This window comes from Grammomys surdaster, unplaced genomic scaffold (assembly GCF_004785775.1).
Source record: "Grammomys surdaster isolate TR1022 unplaced genomic scaffold, NIH_TR_1.0 334, whole genome shotgun sequence".
NCBI classification, from domain to species: domain Eukaryota; kingdom Metazoa; phylum Chordata; class Mammalia; order Rodentia; family Muridae; genus Grammomys; species Grammomys surdaster.
This window is the reverse complement of record NW_021604753.1, coordinates 3,974,212-3,995,564: the sequence shown is the minus strand read 5'-3', so window position 1 is coordinate 3,995,564 and position 21,353 is coordinate 3,974,212. Positions and strand designations below refer to the sequence as shown.

The 21,353-nt window shown below is 38.8% G+C and overlaps 1 protein-coding gene across 2 annotated transcripts in view; it reads left to right on the top strand.

Annotated features, from left to right (window-relative positions):
- Positions 1 to 21,353, top strand: part of Atf7ip2 (activating transcription factor 7 interacting protein 2) — a 37,062-nt gene that overhangs the window by 4,351 nt on the left and 11,358 nt on the right. Inside the window, exons 2-6 of one of the 2 annotated variants that reach the window (XM_028778353.1) lie at positions 4,399 to 4,553; positions 8,037 to 8,155; positions 10,467 to 10,601; positions 12,227 to 12,325; positions 13,801 to 13,961. In XM_028778353.1, the coding sequence (XP_028634186.1) occupies positions 4,409 to 4,553; positions 8,037 to 8,155; positions 10,467 to 10,601; positions 12,227 to 12,325; positions 13,801 to 13,961 (659 nt within the window). In that variant the 5' untranslated portion in view covers positions 4,399 to 4,408. The remainder of the gene's footprint in view (positions 1 to 4,398; positions 4,554 to 8,036; positions 8,156 to 10,466; positions 10,602 to 12,226; positions 12,326 to 13,800; positions 13,962 to 21,353) is intronic. The other variant, XM_028778354.1, reaches the window with a different exon arrangement.

Sequence of the window (21,353 nt, the reverse complement as noted above, 5' to 3'; positions counted from 1 at the left end):
AGATAGTTTTCAGTGAAACGGCTCTCTTTATTGGGGGTGCACAAGGGCTATATAAACCTTGGGGAGTAGGTAGGAGTCTTGAGGGTGAGTGTACATCTTTGGCTGGGACTGAGGTACTGGGAATGCTTCATTTGCATGAAGAGGAATTCTAGGTGCTTGCTGGACATGTCCTTATAGGAATAGAGGAAGTTTAATCTGTAATTTGACCACTAGGTTATGTGACTACCTCAAGGGTGACTCACAACCATCTGTAATAAGATCTGATACCCCAATTTCTTAGACTAGAGCCAATCGATTTTTTGTTTGTTTGTTTGAGCCAGAGCCCTGACCAGGATGGAACTCACTACATAGACCAGACTGGCCTATAATAAAAAGGATGAGGCTACATTCCAAAGTGGCAGCAGAATGTGACAGTGTTGCCCTCGTGACACTGGTTTGCAGGTATGGAGGATGTAAGAGTGCAGGGATCATGGAGTCTTGTGGCAAGGTAACTTGTTTGGTTTTATTGTTTTGTTTTACAGTAACTCACAATTAAGAGATTGCCTTGAGCTGGGCGTGGTGGTATAGCAGAGGCAAGTAGATCTCTTAAGCTCAAGGCCAGTCTGGTCTATGTAGTGAGTTCCATCTTGGTCAGGGCTCTGGCTCAAACAAACAAACAAAAGATCGATTGGCTCTAGTCTAAGAAGAAATTGGTACTTTTGAACAGTGTTTGGACTGTTAAAAACTATGATATTTTTAACTACATTCTATATTATAAAATGACCTATCTATGGGCCAGGGAATGAATGTTGTTGTTCAAAATGTGAAATGTCCCTTATAGCTGTGATTCCCAACCTTCACAACACTGTGATCCTTTAATACAGTTCCTCATATTGTAGTGACCCCCCCAGCCATAAAATTATTTTTCTCATTACTTCGTAACTATAATTTTGCTACTGTTATGCATTGTAATGAGTATGTGGTTTAGGTAACCCCTATCACGGCCCACAGATGGAGAACCATTTGCCTTATAAGCTCTTACATTTAAATACTTGGTCCCCACCCACTAGCTCTGTTTTGGAGGGTTATGAATCTTTTAGCAGATAGAGTCTTGTAGGATTAACCAGAGTCTCTGAGAATGAACCTTGAGGTTTATAACTCAACTCAACTTCTGTCTGGTCTGTGTTTTCTAAATGTTGGCCAGTGTGATCAGCTATTTTATCCTCCTTCCTCCATGCCCTCTTCATCACAATCTGCTGCACCCCTGAGACTGTAAGCCAAAATAGCCCTTTCCTCTTTTAAATTGTTTCTTGTCAGATCTTGACTACAGCAACAACAAGTAACTAATTCAGGCTCGTTACTAAGTAAGGCAAGAATGAAGGGGCACCAGACACACAAATGGTGCACATACATTTATTTAGGCAAAACACTCATATACATAAAAGTAAAAATTTTTTAAAACCTATTCCAAAGAAATAACTACAATTATGTGCTATGCTGTTACATGAAATAGAAAAATTCCCAAAGAGACATGAGTTACTAAAACTGAAAAAAGAAAACTTGCATAGGGCTCTAATAATAGATAAGATTGAGTTAGGAAAGCCTCAAGTCAAATTATTTCATTGAGAATTTTTACTATATCCTTTTCTTTTTTTAAAGGGGACTGATTGTATATGAGGTCATTAGGTTGTGTAGACTTTGGATCAGTTTGGTGTGTGATATTTATTTATTTTCAAGGTGTCTCAGTTACACACATACTTCTCTCTCTTGGGCAGGTTCTTTTCCTTTTGTGAAGCTTTCCTTGGCAGACAGCTCATGGCTTTGACACCTTAATATCCTGGAGTTTCCAGTACAATTCAGGGTTCCCTTTTGTAGCATTGCAAAATGGCCTCTAAGGCCTCCATGTAGGGACTCTTTTGCCAAATGTCTGGCCAAGGTGATTCTCCTTAGCAGCAAAGGAAGATTCCCAATCTCCTTCCCCCACTCATCTCCTGTTTCCTCCATGATTCTAAATACAGAACCACATGGCCAAAACTGCCAAGTTCAGCTGCCTGCTTGAAATGAATCATTGCTCCATTAGTGTACATAATCTTTGTGTTTGTTGTTTCTTTTTAGGAGCAAAAAACCCCTTAGGACTGTTCTTTTTACAAGATGCAGGATTAGCTGTATGGGGTCTTGCCATGAAGAGGGCACACTCCCTTTATTCCATTTCACAGCAGGTCTTAATGTCTTTCAACATAAATCTTGGCTCCAAAATTGAATTCCCTGGCACTCTTTTTGGTTCACATGGTACATTTTGTATTTCCTTTTTTATTCAAACAGTACATTTTAAAATTTCTTCTTGCCTGGCTTGTACCTTTTCATTGTAAGCATGCCTAAGAGTGATGATGAATAACCACTCAATAATTATTATTAGGCTGTCTTGAAATCTCCTCTGCCAAGGAAGCTAGTCCAGAGCTTTTTAATTTGGCCTCAGGAAGATTCTTGAGACATGGACAAAAAGCAGATAACGTTCTTTGCCAAACTATCATAAGTGTAGTTTCTGGCTCAGTTGCTAATATTGTTCCTATCAGAAACCTTATCATATGAACCTCCAGTAGTCCATATTGCTCTCAGCAGTACTCTCTTCCAAGTTTCTACTAGGATAGTCTGTTAAGTCCCATTTACAGCATTTACTTGAATTCCTAGTCCAAAGTCCTCCAAAAAGCAGTATAATCAGGCCTGTATCATCAATACCCCACTCCTGATAACAACTTTTCTTAGATTTTTATTGCTATGATAAAACACCATAACCAAGGCAATTTATAAAAGTGTTTATTTGGAGCTTATACTTGCAGAGGCTTGAGTCGATGATCACTGTGCAGCATGGGCACATGCAAGCAGCCATTGCACTGGAAGAGGCAGAGAGAACTGACTTAGAATGTCTTGGACTTCTGAAATCTCAAAGCCCACCTCCAGTGATACTCCTCCTCCAATAAAGTCAGGAACAGAGGGTTGGGGTGCTTGGGCCTATGATGAAGAGCCTGGGCCAGGGACTCCCAAACTCCTGGATATCCAGACAACACTAGGTCTAGGGGATCTGGGAATGGAATTAGGCCCTTGGGTGAGGACAAGCCTGGGGCTGGGGAAATGGGACTCTGGCTTAGCTCATTGGCAGTTGTCCTTAGCTTAGCAGCAGTTGTCTAGGAATTCAGAGGAGCATTCTGTGGGAGGCTTAGATGGCTCAGCTCTGTAGATGAAAGCCTTCTCCATGTTCCGCAAGGCAGTTCTTGATGAAAGAGACAGTCCTTGGTTCCAAAATGTTTATTGATCATCTTGGAAAGTGGATACATACCACCTCCTCAGGGAAGGGAAGCTTATTGGCTAAACCTTCAGGGCCTCTAGATACCTCATTAGCATGGAGAATTCTGTTCTGGGCTATGTGACCAAAGGTCATATTTCCTATGTGGGAAATATGGTACTTGTTACAGGCCATCTATTAGGTAATAGGTAGCAGGGAGCCACCTACTGTCTCAGGTAGGTGCCTGCGTGTTGGAGACTCTGGACCAGCTCAACATTACCAAGTTTCCTGGCACAGTCTACTGTCCCACAAATCTGGTGTCACCATGTCTACCTGTTCTGTGTCTGAGGTTTTTACCTACTGGGGAGCTAGGTTAGACAGGTATACTGTTTCCTACTTTCTTCTTTATCAACTTATTCCATGTACTTGATTTTTAGTGAATATATGGACACACTTTTTTTTAATATTTATTTTATGTATGTGAGTACACTGTAGCTGTCTTCAGACCCACCAGAAAAGGGCATTGGATCCCATTAGAGATGGTTGTGAGCCACCATGTGGTTGTTGCTGGGATTTGAACTCAGAACCTCTGGAAGATCAGTCAGTGCTCTTAAATGCTGAGCCATCTCTCCAGCCCCAATGGACACACTTTGTTACATTTATTTATGCCTTAGACCTTTCTACAGATGAATATATAGTGTGATTTTCTTTCAAAAACTTTTGTCATGTAACCCATCTAATGTTATTTTGCTATTGGTTTTAAGATAAGGTATGGGGTAAGGATTAAAGTATGTTTTTTCCCCTTATACCTATGTTGTAAGCCTGAATCCTGTATTAATACTCGTATTATTAGTCTTTCTCTCTTTTGTCCAGATGACGCTTCTGAGACAAGTCAAATGGTTGTATGTGAGGGTTTTTTTCCTGGTTTTTGATCCTGTCTTCATTATAGTATGACCTACTTAAAATCTTAGATCTAATTATTTCTGTCAAGAAATAATTTCCAAATAGAAATAAATATGGAGAGATAGATAGTCTCAGTATTATTTTAATATTATAATAACTATTTCACTGGGAAAATATATTTAAATCTTGTTTTTTGAGACAAAGTATCACATATATATATATACTTTAAATTCTAGGATATGAAATATGGAAAGCCCCGACAGAAAAAGACAGAAAGTTTTAAAGGCCAAGAAAACAATGGCTACAAGTTGCCGGAAGCAGTTGGAGATCCTGAACAAGTCAAAGAATGTTGAAGCCCCAAAAACAACAATTGGAACTAGTATTCCTAATGGTAATCAGAGTTTAAATCCTGGGTTTATAGCTAGCAAGTATATTATTTCTGAAGATGTTGATTCCCCATTTAACTCTTTGAAAATTCAATATTTTGACAGAAAAGTATAACATTTTCCCAGAATTTAATAAAAACAGTAGAAGTTGTTTCAGAAACAAGATCAGGAAACACTGATGAACAGGTCGTATGGCCTTGCACAAAGCCAAGGACAGCTATTGACTCCTCCAGCAAATACTCCACACAAGAGGCAGCAGAGATGCAGAACATGTTTGAAACTCATTTTAAACAGGAGTTGAATGTATCAAGATCTTTTTCTGGACATGAAGAGAATTATAACTTTATACTAAAAAGTTTGTGGCCGTCTGTTAAATTGAGTGTTATAACTTAGAATACTTTAGACAACAAGAGAATCAACAAAATTGGTTTCTAGTTTAGAAGTGAATGCTATTTCATAGTCTCATGATAAAAGTAAAAGTTATGTTTTAAGTTCAGACTCTTGAGAAAGCACCTAACTTGGCGAATTCAGTCTGCTCAAGTAATTGTTCTGGTGCCATTTTGAAAACTGAAGAATGTAGTGGGATCTGTTACTGTGGCGTTTTAAATTGTGAACATGTGCGTACTCAAAGTGGCTGTTCTTACTTGGCCTTGATAGGAGTAATGGTAAGTGTATGCCTCTGTGTCCTTTAAAGAAATTCAAATAGTCACTTTCCTTGGGATTTTAAAGTCTGAAACATAGAAAAAAGTAGGGTACATACAGATAGGACAAAAAGTAAATGATGGCTGTGTTTTCATACTGCTTTGCTTGGGAACTCTTCTTGATTCTGAGATGGAAACATGTTGTTAAATGAGAAAATTATGGCTAGTCACTGTAATCAGTGGCTTTATTCCCATTGCTAGAGTGGTCAACGGGCAGGACCAAATACTGTTGAAAAGAGCTCTTTTTGGAGTATGGAGTTGTATGTACCTCAGTTGACATAGTGCTTGCTTATTGTATATTAAACTCTGGGTTCAATCCCCAGCACCACATAAATTAGGCATTGTGGTACATGCCTGTTATCCAGAGCAGTAAAGAGGAAGGATCAGAAGGTTTAGGTCATCCTCAGCTACATAGCAAATTTGAGGACAGACTGGGCTACATGAAACAACAACAAACTTTCCTATCGTGTGGGCAGGTTAAAGTTATAGCCAAAGAAAAAGAAGTGAGATACAGAGGAGAAGCAACCTGATTGGTTAGTATGCATCTGTTCTACTTAATCATTCAATCACCTTTGAGTTTTGAAACAGCTTGTCCATACAAGTAGGTTATATAAGCTAGAGAACTGACTTAGCAGTTAAAAGCACTGACTGCTCTTGTGGAGGATGCAGTTTGATTCCCAGCACTCTGATGATGGCTCATAACCACTTATAACTCTAGGTCCAGGGGATCTAATGCCCTTTGCAGGTGCTTTTCAGGCACACACATGATACACTGATGAGACATAACATTCAGCACCCCCTCCACCAAAAAGTCAGCTATAGTCTGTTTACACATCAAGTTAAATTATGATTTACCACAGAGAGAAAGACACCAAAGCCAAACTACAAATACCTATGTAGCAGCTTTAGTGCAACCTTGATTCAATTTAATGATATCCACTATATCTAAAGGAAAGTGAAATGTTACTCCAAAAAAGGGATAATCACTTTTTCCATGAAAGTATAGAAAATCTCAAAAGGTAGTTCATTTTAACTGTGTCACTTGTTATTTTAAGATTTCATTTATTAGATCATAGATTTTTATTTAGCATTTATTAATTGTGTATAACAGGTTTCATTATGACATTTTTATACATACATAAAGTATTTTGATCATATTTGGTCCCAACCTTATTACCATCTCTACTCCTCTTTTTGATGATTCCCTTCCTCTTCAGGCTGAGAATATAGATCAACCCTGACTTTGATTTCTAACACAACAAAAGAGGAAGAGGGTTGAAACTAAATAATCTCTCTTATATTTTCATGGGTGTTTGTTGTGATCCAGTGAGTTTAATTAGTGTTGCTTACAGGAACATGGGAATATTACTAGTGGATACACTACTAAATTAAGTGTCTCCCCTCTTTCTGCAAACATTAACTGCCAATAGCTCCTTTTGGGAACTTTGTAAGTCCCCCTAGAGAACAGGTACATTAAGTTGTTGATGAATCTGTTTCTTTCCATAGAATTGATTTATAGATCATTTGCCAAATAAGAGATAGTAGATGCAGTTAATTCATAAGTGTCTGTCTATATATATGCCCAACTACAAAGAGCTACCAGGAGAGAAAACAAGCAATTAAGAGAGGAAGCTTTGGAGTTATAAAATAACAAAATAAATTTCATTAGAAGTAGGATATTTATGTTGGTTGACTAAAATGCTGATTAGGTCCAGCAAGATGGATCAGCAGATAAAGATGCGCATTCAAAGCCTGGTGACCTGAGTTTAATTCCAGGAACCCACATAAAGGTAGAAGGAGAGAACTGACTTCACAAAGATGTCCTCTGACCTCCACACTTAATGTGATCACATGTTCACAAACATACATTATGTACTACGTATACATGCACACACTATATAGAATCATTTGTTTGTGTTTAAAGTATGGAATAATTATTTTAAACAAAATAGTTTAAATTGCTGAATAACTTCATCAAAGTGATAGATTCCTTAGGTGCCTATATATAAAGGTTTAAATTATACAATTCATTTAGGGTTATGTTTTGGGGGTTTTGCTCATTCTGTTTTTTATATTTTGGTTATATATTTGGCAGGCTTTTTTTTTTTTCTCGTATATTTTGTTTTGGTGAGACAAGGCCTCATACAGCTCAGTCTGGCCTTGATTCTTGATCCTTACTATCTCCCAAATGTTGTAATTTGAACTGTGTACCACCTCGTTCAGTGGATATCCTGTAAAACAAGACTGAAAGGGTTTATATCTAAGACCAGAATCCTACCAAAGATTTCTTTGTTAAAGAACATTTTTATGGAAACATTTTTTTAAACTTTATTTATTTATTTATTTATTTATTTATTTATTTATTATAAGTACACTATAGCTGTCTTCAGACACACCAGAAGAGGGCATCAGATCTCATTGCAGATGGTTGTGAGCCACCATGTGGTTGCTGGGATTTGAACTCATGACCTCTGGAAGAGCAGTCAGTGCTCTTAACCACTGAGCCATCTCACCAGCCCTATGGAAACATTTTTATGCAGTTTTTTTTAAGGTAGCACTTTATGTAGCACTGTCTGGCCTTAAACCCACAAAGATCTATCTGCCTCTACTTCTTGAGTGATGGGATTAAAGTCAAGCACCACAATGCCCAGCTAACGTATTAATTAAAAAAATTTAAGTACTGCTGTTGTCACATTGTAGTTTTTTTCACTTGATTATATTTCCTAAATTATTTATTTCCTTCTTAGGAAGGAATATTTTTATTTATAATCTTTCTCTCTCTCCAAGGTCATAATCAGAAGATGTTTTCAGAAAACAAAGAAAATGTTAAGGTCATGAAAACTTCAGAGCAAATTAATGAAAATGCTTGTGAGGCTCTGGAAAGGCATACAGCACTGCTTGATCAGGTAATCTTTGGCTTAAAATATTTGCCTTAGAAACTTACATACTTAGGATTAGTAAAAAATACTGAAAGGGCTAGAGAGATAGCAGAAGAGCACTTGCTGTTTTTGCTGAGGACCTGAGATCAGTTCCCAGCACCCATGTGTGGTGGCTGTAACTCCAGCTCTAGGAGATCTGATGCCTCTTCCTTCATGTGCAAATACCTCAACACACACACAAACACACATTCTGTGTGTCTGTCTCTCTCTCTCTCTCGCTCTCTCACTCTCTCGCTCTCTGGTAAAACACTATGTCTAGGGTTATTGTTGTGATGCAACACCATGACTAAAAGCAGCATGAAGAGGCAAGGATTTCTTTTGCTTATATTTCAGTATCACAGTAAATCACTGAGGAAAGTAGTCAGGGCAGGGACCAGGAACTGATGCAGAGACCATGGAGGGGTGCTGCTTACTGGCTTGCTTCGCATGGCTTGCTCAGCCTACTTTCTTATAGAACCTTAAACCACCAGCCCAGGAATGGCACCACCCACAATGGACTAGGCCTTCCCCCATCAATCACTAATAAGAAAATCCCATACTGGCTTCGACAGCCCAATCTTTTTTTTTTTTTTTTTTTTTTTTTTTTGGTTTTTGGTTTTTTGAGACAGGGTTTCTCTTTATAGTCCAGGCTGTCCTGGAACTCACTCTGTAGACCAGACTGGCCTCGAACTCAGAAATCCGCCTGCCTCTGCCTCCCAAGCGCTGGGATTAAAGGCGTGCGCCACCACCGCCCCTCGACAGCCCAATCTTATGGAGGCATTTTCTCAATTGTGGTTTCCTCCTCAGATGATTTTAGTTAGCTATGTCAAGTTGACATAAAACTAGCTAGGACATAATTCAGACAAAACCAATGAGAGATAAACGGTTTACATTACCAATATAGTTCTGTTTTCAGGAATGATTTAAATCCAAGTAGTCTACTGAATTTCATGCCTGTAAATGTCTCATAGAAAGAGATGGAGTTTTTATTTAATAGGTTGCTCAATGAGTAAGTCAAACATGAGATGACCTTGAGCTTTACTTACAAGCCAACATTTTGTAGTGGTCATGGGGATTTTTGATCAACAGCCTTACACTTGTTCACTATTTCATAGACTCAGACAACCTTGTAGTCCATTTTGGAGTCTTGATACATTCAAGTTACATACCTCCTCTTCCAAACTAACCTAGATAAATTGCTTTTTAACCCTGTTAAGTATACTTCTTGTTTTCATTTTTGCCCAATTATATGTTTCTATGTGGCCTGTCTGATCAACTGTGAAATGAAATACAAGTTCAGGCTAGGCATAGTGGTACATTCCTTTTTAATTCTCAGTACTCGAGAGAGGCAGAGGTAGGCAGGTCTCTGAGTTTGAGGGCAGACGTGTCTCTTGAGTGACTTCCTGGACAGCCAGGCAGGGCTATGCAGAGAAACCCTGTCTCAAAGAAATAAAACAAAAACAAACAACAAAAGGCTAGAGTTGGGTAGGTGGGTATAATCTGTGGAATAACTGTATTCTGGTTCTGTTTTGATGAGTCTGATTGTTATTTGTGTGGTTAATGTATATTATTGAAAACAGTAGTCAACTGGAACTAATGAATTGAAGTCAACATTTTGAAGATGAATTTAATTTTTAACATGTTTATGTGTTAAATATTAAATGTGATGTACAAAATTTAATGTCAATTTTTATAAAACTTACTGGTATAGTAATCTATAGTAATTTTTCATTATAAAGCATCAGGAAAGAGTAAAGCAGCTTTTTTTTTTTTGAGACAGGGTTTCTCTGTGTAGCCCTGGCTGTCCTGGAACTCACTCTGTAGGCCAGGCTGGCCTCGAACTCAGAAATCCGCCTGCCTCTGCCTCCCAAGTGCTGGGATTAAAGGCGTGCGCCACCACTGCCCGGCATAAAGCAGCTTTTAAACAGTAGAAAATAGACTGCACATGATGCACACCTTTAGTCTAGTACCTGTGATGCAAAGGCAGATGGATCTCTTTGAGGTTGAGGCTAGTCTGGTCTACAGAGTGAAAAAGTCTTATCTCAAAAAAGTAGGAGTGAACTGGAGAGATGGCTCAAAAGTTAAGAACATTAACTTTTCTTCTAGAGGACTCTCAAGTTCCAGCACCCACATGCCACCTGATAATTATGTGTTAGCTCCTGCTCCAGGAATCTGATGCCCTCTTCTGGCCTCTGCAGTGTAGCACATGCATATAGACACAAACCATAAAATAAAAGGTAGTTGAGTGAAATTGTTTTAAAATGTGAAACGTGTGTTTTGGCTTTTGTTTAAATTTTAGGTTAAACATTGGATTCGACAGGAAATCTGCATGATAAACTGTAATTTGTTTGATAAAAAACTGAATGAATTGAATGAACGCATTGGGAAGACCCAGTGCAGGAGTAAGCATGAAGCAATAGCTAGTGAACTCTTTGTAAGTTTCTAATTTCATTTTCTTCTTTAATATGTGTAGACTATGGTTTCATGCTGTATGTTGGAGAAGGGAGGCAATAAAACAGCAGTTCTCGACCTTCCTAATGCTGTCGCCCTTTAGTACAGTTCCTCATATTGTGGTGATTCCCAACCATAACATTATTTTTGTTGCTACTTCATAATTGTAGTTTTTTTACTGTTATAATGTTGCAACCCACAGATTGAAAACCACTGCAATAAAAGAAGACCAACTAGTTTAATTTAAAGTTTGAGAAATAGTCTTAGTTCTAATAGGCATTCTGTATTCATTGAGGGTTATCTGTGATATGTAAGCATTTTCTTTCCATTCTGATATATGCCATATTAGAACTTACATGATATATTTTAAGATCTTTCAAACTCTCTGCCTTCTTTTTTGTTTGTTTGTTTGGGTTTTGTTTGTTTGTTTGTTTTATTTTTTTTTGTTTAAGATTTCTAGGATTTTTGATCTAACATTTTTGACCAACATCAATTTTATTGCAGACTAATTAAGTTTGCTGTTTTGTTTTTTGAGGTTTGATCTAACTATATGTAGTCTAGGATAACTTGGAACTCTATATGTTTCTGCTTTAGTCCCCTTAATTTTGGAATTGCAACCATGTCATCAGAACAAGCCCCTTCCATTCTTAACTATCTTATGTAGCCAATTGTCACTTATCAGTTTCCTGCATTTTGGGTTCTGTATCTAAACTTAACTAACTGCAGACATATTTTTCCAATGTGATGGAGTCTCATTACATAGCCCTAACTACCCCTAGAATTCTGTCCTTGAGTTCACTATGTAGGTTAGGCTGGCCTCTCATTCATAGAGACCTGCCTGTCACTGCCTTTTTAATCCAGAGAGTAAAGGCATGCACCAATATAGACAGACTGAAAATATTCAGAGAAAACGTGTTTGTATTGAACATATACTATCTTTTTGTCTGGTCAATATTCTCTGAACAGTACAGTGTAACAACTCTGTAATAACATTCCCATTGTATTAGAATACTGTAAGTAAAGATAATTTAAAGTGAACAAGAGGATGTGTGTATGGTTTTAACATCTGCAGATTTTTGTGTCTATAGGACCTGGTACTATTCCTCCATGGATAGCAAGTGATGATGACCATGTAAGAATTTATCACTGGGGCTGGTGATATAGCTAAACTGTAAATTGAGAATAGATAGTAGTAAGTCCTGAGTTTGGTCCCCAACAAACTTAAACAGGGTATGCTGATGTACAACTCCATTACCCAGAGATAAAGGCAGGAAAAGTAGGAATTCAAAGATATCTTTGGCTACATAGGGACCACCTTATCAAGGCCACCCTGAAATACATAAGACTATACCTCCAAATAATTAATTAATAAATAAGTGCATTTAAAGAGTAAAGATGCTAGCTAAGAGGATGGAAGAATAGAAGGCATTCCTTGTTGGGGGTTCATGGGGTCTAGAGTCATGAAAAGTAATGAAGTAAAAGAAGACCTTTTCATTTATTTGTGTAGATGCCTGCATTTCACAAGACTACTTAGTCAACTAGTTGCTTTTATTCTTTTGTAGTATTTGGAACCCTGGTTTGGTATTCACTTAGTTTTCTTTCTTCTAGGTAAAAATAAGAAGACTTCAAAAACGTATCAAAACAGTATTATCATCTCAAGGAAATTGTTTGGAACCACACACATTACCCAATAATACAGTCTGTAAGGTTTGTATAAACATATAGCTTGCTTGGCTGATTGGATCATAAGATGTGAATATACTTCCAAACAAGGACAGAAAGCTTGGATACAATGTTGGCTTCTTGGTTTTTAAACTTAAATCTGAAAAAAAAAAAAAAAAAAAACAGAAATGGTTCTGAAGAAGGGACCATGTAATGAAAAGGAGCCAGGCCTTGATGATCTGAGAAATTCTCAGCATATCCAGAGGTTTGTGGACAGAAAAGCACCTTTGGGGTACAAGAATATGTACAGCCACCCCCTTATTTGCCACTTATTCCCTTTATAGTTACTCCGCTTAGGTTAATATGTACATCCTGGTTTCCTCTGCGCTGTAGTTTCAATAACAACTTTTTAAATTGCCTTTGTGTGCTCTTCTGCTTGGCTTCATTCTTTGGGCTCCATACGGTCACCTGTGATCATCATACAAGTCTTGCCTCAATCCTCACTGCTGTTAGCCTGTGTTCACCATCACAGAGTAGACTGGCCTGCTGGTTCTCTGGTGTGGTGCTGAGTGCTGCTGCTGCTTCAGTAGTCTACATCCTGTTCCTGGCCTATGTATGGGAAGATGGCAATATTGCCTCTGAAGTAGAGTTGGTTGGCTGCTTATCTTGGGTGGAGTTCTGAGGGTTGCTCCATTGTTGGACTATGCTTGCTATAGTTGCTGACACCAGTTACACTTCCTCTGCCCCAAGTGTTGACCCAGCTGCTACTATGGTTTATGAAATGGAACATTTGGTATTAGGGTTGGGTCAACACTAGTACTATGTATTAGAAACAAGGGATGGATAGATGTCTGCCATCCTTATAATCTAGTATGGATGTATAGAGAGTACTCACTGTGGTCATGAGGTCTGTATCTAGTTTCCTGTTTTCATTAAACTTTTCAGCTGCTTTATGCTTACCCGTTGAATTATTTACAAGACTGTTAAGTTGTAGTTAGAGTAGAGAAGAGGAAGAAAGTGGATCCATGTTACCTTGTCCTGGAAGTGAAAGGCCATCAGTAACTTGCTTTGCCTCCCAATGTCGCTTGAGCATATTCATATATAATGTCTGTTTACTTAGTATAATAGCACTTAAGGGTTCTGCCTTAATGTATCTACCTCAGTGTTCATGCCACCTCTTAGAAAGGGCCATGTTCATTCTCAGCTGAGACACGAGGTCAACTTGAACTTCAAGGATTAAATATAACAATTGGAAGTTAAAAATCACTCTTTTCATTTTAGGTTTAAAACTACTAGAAATAAGATGTTGTCTAAGTATCTCAGTATTTGTTTGCCCTGTTTTCAAAGTCTAGGTTTGTAATGTCATTGTTAATTCCTTCACTCATTTTGGCAGAGAAATCACTTTTATGGTCATCAGCCATTGAATTACGTACCATTTAATATTTTAACATGTATATTCAACACTCTTCATGTGAAATTTTACCTTCCACTCACCTGCTTTTTCCTCATCCATTTTACAGGTTACAGGTTCAGATGGTGTGAATTTGAGTGTGACCCAAAAGTCAGTTAAAAGTCGAGGTAAAGGAATGTCTTCTGTGAACCACACCCTTTTAAACTCTTCAGAAAAAGCAAGCAGAAAAGTTAATTTGCCATCAGCTTCTGTTGAGTTTGTTTCTGAAAGGTATGCATTTCTATAAAAATACATAAAGTTATTTATCTAAATATATATTTATAGTTAGTTAAATATAAACTAGCTTAAAACATCACATTCACATCAACAATCTAAAGGAATTCAGTTGATTCTCTGACATTCTGTTTTGTTTTAGTCACACTTGGGTCTTGAACTAGTCATTTGCAGGGGAAACTGAAGGGCCCCGCACACATCCGGGCCCTTCTCTGTTCTCTGTTGCTGCGTTGGGCGGTGTTGTTCCCATGTGTCTGCCATGACTCAGTCGGCTGGAACTGCAGCTCAGTATGGCAGAAGCGTGCAGGATCTTGACTGATTTGGTTCCACCCGCTAGCGGGGCCCCACCCGACATGGCGAGTCCCTCACTCAGTCCTGTTCCGTGGGAGGGGGGCAGGGGGCAGGGCTCTCGTGTGGACCTGGAGGTCAGTATCTCCATTCGGGGTCCCCAGACGCCACTGGGGGCGGGGCGGGGGGGGTGTGAGACAGATTCGGGGAGCGGGAAGCGTGCGGGCAGCCGGCCCACACATGGAGGAAGACCAGGGTGGAAGAGAGAGAGAGGCCCTGACCGCGCCCCTTGGAATTAGTTACTCGCTTGGCTTGATCACAGCTTGCTTGGGTGAAGAGGCATCCCTTGGCTGGAACGCAGGGAGGTCCTCCACGACGGCAGCACAACCAGCACAACGGCAGGCCCCAATAACACGAGAAAGTCCAGGGTTCCAAGAGCTTTATTGACATAGCAGATGATAGATGGTTTAGATGTGCACCCCCACTTAGGTCAGGGGGACCTGACTTAAATAGGGAGGGGGGAGAGGAGGGTCTGGGAAAAGGAATACATAATTGGCTACGCCATCTGGCCTTTAGGTAACTCATTTACCTTTAGGTAACAGGATCTTAGACTGAGTGTCAGGAGTCTGGAATCCAGGGGTGTGGCAAGATATGTGCCATCCCTACACAGGCAATGGACGCCTGTTGGGTCTCTGGCTATCTCTAAGCCAGTGCTCTACCAGAAACCAAATCATCCTTTCATGGTCCCACAGTCATTGTACTGCTTTCTACCTTTGTCACAATGATTAATGGATCACGTTTGGTTCCCTCCATTTTGAAAGTATTATTATGGTAACATCCAACTGGGGTACACTTACTTATCTAATTATATCATAAAGCACTGGTCTAGCCTAGGGATTGGGACTGGTCAAGAACAGTCTTCTTAGAAGCAAAGAAGCATGCTAGGTGGTTTCATCTTAGATCAATGCTTTTCTAAGGGGTGTAGTAAAGCATATTGATAAAGTCTTTTATTTTTATTTCTTTGAGACAGGGTCTATGTTACCCTGGCTTGTCTGGTATTTGGAGCTTAACATACAGTTTTGACTTTGCTAGAGCTATCCTAGTAATCCCATGTTACTTAGTACTGCATTTTCATTTATATTTATTATTTTTTAATTTTATGTGTATGTATGTGTGTCTGTGTGTAATTACGTGCACGTAAATGCAGTTCAGTGGAGAATGTCAGATCTCCTTGTAGCTGGAATTCCAGGTAGTTGTGAATCACCCAACATGGGCATCAGGAATGGAGTTCTTTTGTTTGTTTGTTTGGTTGGTTGGTTGGTTGGTTGGTTGGTTTTTCGAGACAGGGTTTCTCTGTGTAGCCCTGGCTGTCCTGGAGCTCACTCTGTAGACCAGGCTGGCCTCGAACTCAGAAATCCGCCTGACTCTGGCTCCCAGGAGCTGGGATTAAAGGCATGCGCCACTACCGCCCAGCTTAGGAATGGAGTTCTTAACCTCTGAACCATCTCTCCAGCCCCTCTTTTTAAGATGCAGTTTTATTGTTTTTAATTATGTGTTGAGGTCTGTATTTTGGTGTTACGTGAGGAAACTGTGAAGAAGGTATTATTAAATTGATGAAAGCAGGAGTCATCAGTCAGTGAGTCTGTTGCCACCACTTGTTGACAGCATGTCCTAAAACCACTGAAGTGACAAAAAAAGGAAAGCCGGTGCTGCTAAAACAAGTGAAGAAGCCAAAGATGCACAGTGCTGGCACTTCATAGCCACTGTGTTCACGTAGCTATGGGTCCTGTCTAACACAGATGCTCACTTCATGTTGTATAGGAAACAACCTGCAGTTCATGTAGCTGTTTCAGGCAGTTAAGCATCCTTTACAAAGTGTGTAGGTAGTGGGACAAACATGCAACTTGGCCATGATGACTTTTGTGTTTCGTCATTGGTTTTTTTGTGTTTGTTTTGAGACGGTGCTCTTTATTGACTGGCTAGCTTGAAACTAGCTATGTAAATCAGGTTGGCTTCAAACTCAGAAATCATCTTGGTTCTGCCCCCGGAGTACTGAGATTAAAGACATGTGCCACTATACTTTCCCTCAGAAGGTGAGTTTTATAAAACATTTAAGGAAAAAAAAAGTAAACATTAAGTAAACTCTTGCCAAAAATATGAAAAGATACTTGTTCAATTCATTTCATGAGACATGAACCTTGACACTAAAACCAGTATTAAAAATACTGTATGTATGAAGAATTAAACCACAATAGATTCATGTATTCTAAAGTAAATAGAACCATCTGTAAAAGTTGATTGGTACTGGTCAAACTGTCAGATTAGTGCAGCCTTCATTAACCTTCTCGTAAGAGGAGACCTTAAGCCAAGATCTCCCAATAAGAATCTGGGGTTTTGTTTTGTTTAAAAGTCAATTGTGGTCTTAGATAAGCTGTTATATAACATTAGATAAGTAGTACAACACTCAGGTATCAGGATCTGAGCAGAAACTTATCTGTATAATCTTTATAAGACAATCTCTTACTTTCCCCTATTCTTGTGACACAGCTCCAGTCTCAAGTAGATTCAGAAGTGTATCCTGTAGCCACCTCTGAAATGTTTTATTGTGATTTTGGTCTTCATGCCCGTCCACTGTGATTTCTAAGCACCTTCTGCTTAGAAACTGCACTCAGAAAATAGAGGCAGGCAGAATTCTGTGAGCTTGAGGCCAGCCAGGGCTACATCTTTATGTAGCCATGTCTCTAAAACCTAATGCTGCTCATTTAGGGGCCAGTGAAGTGGCCCAGTAAGTAAAAACAAACTTGCCTTAAAGCCTGATGATCTGAGTTCAATTTCTGGGGCCCACATAAAGGTTTCTGAAGAAGAGATTCATTTTACAGAGTTGGCCCTCTGATCTCTCTCTATATATACACCATGGCACACACACTCACATGTACTTACACGATGATAACAAGGTTTAGGGCTAGAGATATGTCTCAACAGGTAAGAACATTTGCTATCCTTTCAGAGAATCTGAATTCAGTTTTCGACACCCACATTGCATCTTAGAACCATCTGCAACTCTAATTTCAAGGGATGCAACACCTTCTTCTGGCATTCAGAGTTCTAGACATACATAGTACATATACATACATATACACACATGAAAAAAACTTTTAAAAATAAAAGTAATAAAACTTAAAACCACCATTTTAAATTCAGTTCTCTTTCAGTTCATCCCTTCCCTTCCTCACATCTTGGCTAGGGGCAGATCCAAGGGACTAGAGTATGCTAGCCAAGTGCTCTACTGTTGAATTAAATATTTACAAAATAAATCCCTGTAATGGGTTTGCTTCCCGCCTCAGTGGTTTAGGTTCTGAACAAGACACACACTCGGCCTTTATATTTTAATATACCTTATGCAGCTCAATAACTGGGCCACTGCTTAACCTCCAAGTGGTTAATCCCAAGTTATTACTTACTTATTCCATGTTCTGTCTTGGCTGTTCTGGACCTAGTGGGCTGTCTAATTAGGCCATGCTTTCCTAGCTCCTTCATGTGGTGGTCATGCCTCTGTGTCCTGCACTCTTCTTAGTCATTCTGTCTCTCCTCTCCTCCACACTCTTTCCTCCTGTTCCAAGCCTGGTAATCCTAAACCCCGCCTATGTCTCTTCTCTCTGGCTGCTACTGGGATCTTTATTTACAAATTAACTGGGAGCAGGGTCCCTTAGTGTCTTATGTGCAGACTCTCTCATGCAAACAATTCTGGGGACTCAATTAACATTAGTATACAAGCAACATTAGGCCAAACCCACTACACTCCACCACTTAGCTACATTTCTAGACCTAAACAATTTATACATATTTTACAGATAAGGAAAAGCACACTAATAATTGTCAAGTCAAAATTGAAATCTAGAGACTTAGTCTCTGGAACCAATGTTCTTATTTACCATATCATAACATTTCCTGGAGAAATTATAATTTTGTACACATTATCATAATGGTAGGAAATGTGGTGGCATGCAGGTAGGGATGGTGCTAGAGAAGTAGCTGAGAGTTCTAAATCCAGATGGAAAGGCACCTTAGCATGAAGAAAGAGAGAGAGCCACTAGGCCTGGTTTGAGCTTCTGAAACCTCAAAACCCATCCCTTAGTGACATACTTCCTCCAACAAGGCCATACCCTCAATAATGCCATTCCCTATGAGTTTATGGAGATCATTTTCATTCAGACCATGACATCATGCATGCTCACACATGTATAGAACTAAGAGGACAATTTTTAGGAGTTTCATTCTTTAATCATGTGTGTCTCGGGATATAGCTTCGGTCATCAGACCTGATGACAAGTTCCTTTTACCTTCTGATCCTCTCAGTGGCCCAAGGTACATACCATTAGTTGAATTCTAGCAAAATGTAACAAGAATATTGAATTTTCACAAAATAAATCATTGAGAAATACCAGGGGTTGCTGAGCATAGGACTATGTACACACCTGCAATGCTAGTAGTGAGGAAATGGGGTCGAAAAGAGGAATCACAGCTAGGCCACACCAGCCCGGGCTACTAGAGATGGAAACATCAGTGGTGCCTTACCTACCTTATGCTTTGTGTACTGTCCTGTCCAGTAGGACATTAAAAAGGGGTCCAGGGAGGTCACCTGAAAGTAGGGGGGGAACCAGACAAAGACACAAGAAAGTCACGACCTGTCTATAATCTGATCAGATTGTAATTTTTACTTTTCCACACACAGGTTATATACACAAAAAGGCAGGATGTGGGGAAGGGAATGACGCAGGAGTGTGGGTGTTCAGGAGGAGTATAGATATCTTCCAGAACAGAGTGTCAGCTGGGTGAAGGTTCAGGGGACAGACCACTATGACTCCGCCTATGATTCACTTGTCTTTATCTAAGTTGGTACTATCCACCAAGGTTACCCATCTACAAGGCCTATGAGTAGCCAGGCTTGGCAGCCTTCCACCAAAGCTGTCTGTTTACAATAACTCCCAGTTATCTGTTTCAGTGTTTTTCCACAGAGACCCAAGACTTGGTGCTAGCAGGCAGGTATGTCAGGCCTAAGTAATTTGCTGATTTTAGTCCTATGGCTGATTTTAGGCCTTCAGTGTATAAGCAGGGCTGCTCCTGACATGTGTACCAACCACTGGTCTGATTATTGCTTCTATTACTTACCACTGATGGTATTCTAGCACCATGAATTGCATTTGCTTGTTTCTTGAATTTGTACACATGGGATCATATTCATAAGTAATTTATCTCTTGATTCTTTACACAGTATTATGGTGCAAAATCCATGGATGCTGTTGCTTAACTGCAGTGGTTTATCCATTGTTGCTGAATTATGTCTTTGTATTAATAGACCATGATTAATCTATTTAGTCCACAGTAATGTGGACTGGTTACAGGTTGGAGAAAATGTTTGAATATATGAAGAATAATAAAAACTTCCAGAGTTAGACAAGTGTGGGTAAAATATAAAATATATTCTGTTTTATATCTAATGCATATGGGAAACTTTTTTTTTTTTTTGACAAGGTTTTACTGCATAGCTCGTGGGGTTGGAACTTATTTATATTGACCACGCTGGCCTCCAAAATTATCTGCTGCACCACTATGTCTGGCCTGAAAAAGCCTATCGGGATTTGAAACAGTACTATTTGTAGTATTTTCAGTGAACTAAAATATGTGTGAACCCTAATTAGACCACAAAGTATTGCCAAATTATAGGAGACCTAAATAAATAATGGAATATGTCACATTTGTGATTTAGAAAGCTGATTTTTTTAAGATGTTGCTTTACACTAATTTTTATATATATTTAATGTAATCTCAAGAAGCCATGGCAGATATTTTGTAGAATGTAGCAAACTGATTAAAACTTATGGAAATAAAAAGACTTAAATTATAAGTAATGCTCTAAAACAGAAACAAGGTTGGTAGACTCACTCATTCAGAACGCACTGGAGCAGTAGTGATTTAGACAGTGGTTGTATAGAGAAGCATGAAGATCAATGTGCGAGTTAATGTGGAGTCCCTTGATTTGTAAGAAAGATGCCATGGTAATTGATAAAGAAAATATTTTCTTTCTTTCTTTCTTATTTTTTTTTTTTAATGTTCCTTGGGATAGCTAGAAAAGTGTCATTCTTAGCTACATAACGAGACCAGTTAGACTATATAAGATGCTTGCTCAAAAAAATAAAATTAATAATACTTATAAAAAGGTAAGTAAACTTCAGCTCATTTTGGTTATTAGATTCTTTTGTTGTTGTTGTTGTTTTGTTTGATACAGAGTTCTCTGTGTAGCCCTGACTGTCCTGGAACTCGCTCTGCAGACCATGCTAGCCTTAACCTGTCTCTGCCTCCTACACCACCACACCTGGCCCTCAGCTCTTTATTTATGAAATTTGAATCAAAGTGAATCCTGAATATAAACACTAAAAATATGACATCTCATAAGATGATTTTTTTTAGTTATGGAAAGTTAATCTAGCATTTTAACAAACTTAATGTAGTGTCTATATTTTAACAAAGTTCTTAATAAAAAGCCTAGGTCATAAAAATATGGGTTGAAATGGCAGAAAAATAGTCTTTAGGGTTAGAATTAGTGTTAAAGTAGTGGCAGCTATGATCTAGTAATTTTTATTTCTTCCAGTGTAGCTTCCTGAGTTCTGGAACCACAGGTATACAGGATGCCCGCCTCAGTCATTTGTCCTTTAAGAGTCTGTGTCTTTATGGGTTTTAATATTTTTTTCAGTTATAAGTATTTTTATGAACAGAGCTATATGCATTAAAGTGATATTTCATATGCTTATGTGTCTGGTATATTGTATTGTAAGTATTGTGACTGTATTTCTACCAAGTTTTACTTATCTATTACTGAATTTTCTTATACTTCAAAAAAACTTATGGATATTGGTGTGTGCAATGTCACTTGTGAATGTCAGAGGACAGCACATGGGAGTTAGTTCTCTCTACTATATGGGTTACAGAGACTGAATTCAGGCCTCAGGTTTGGGCTCAAGTGCCTTAACCTGTAGAGCCATCTTCCCAGCCCTCCCTGTGTTTGTGGACCATATAAATGAATTGATAGTACATGGTCTTTGT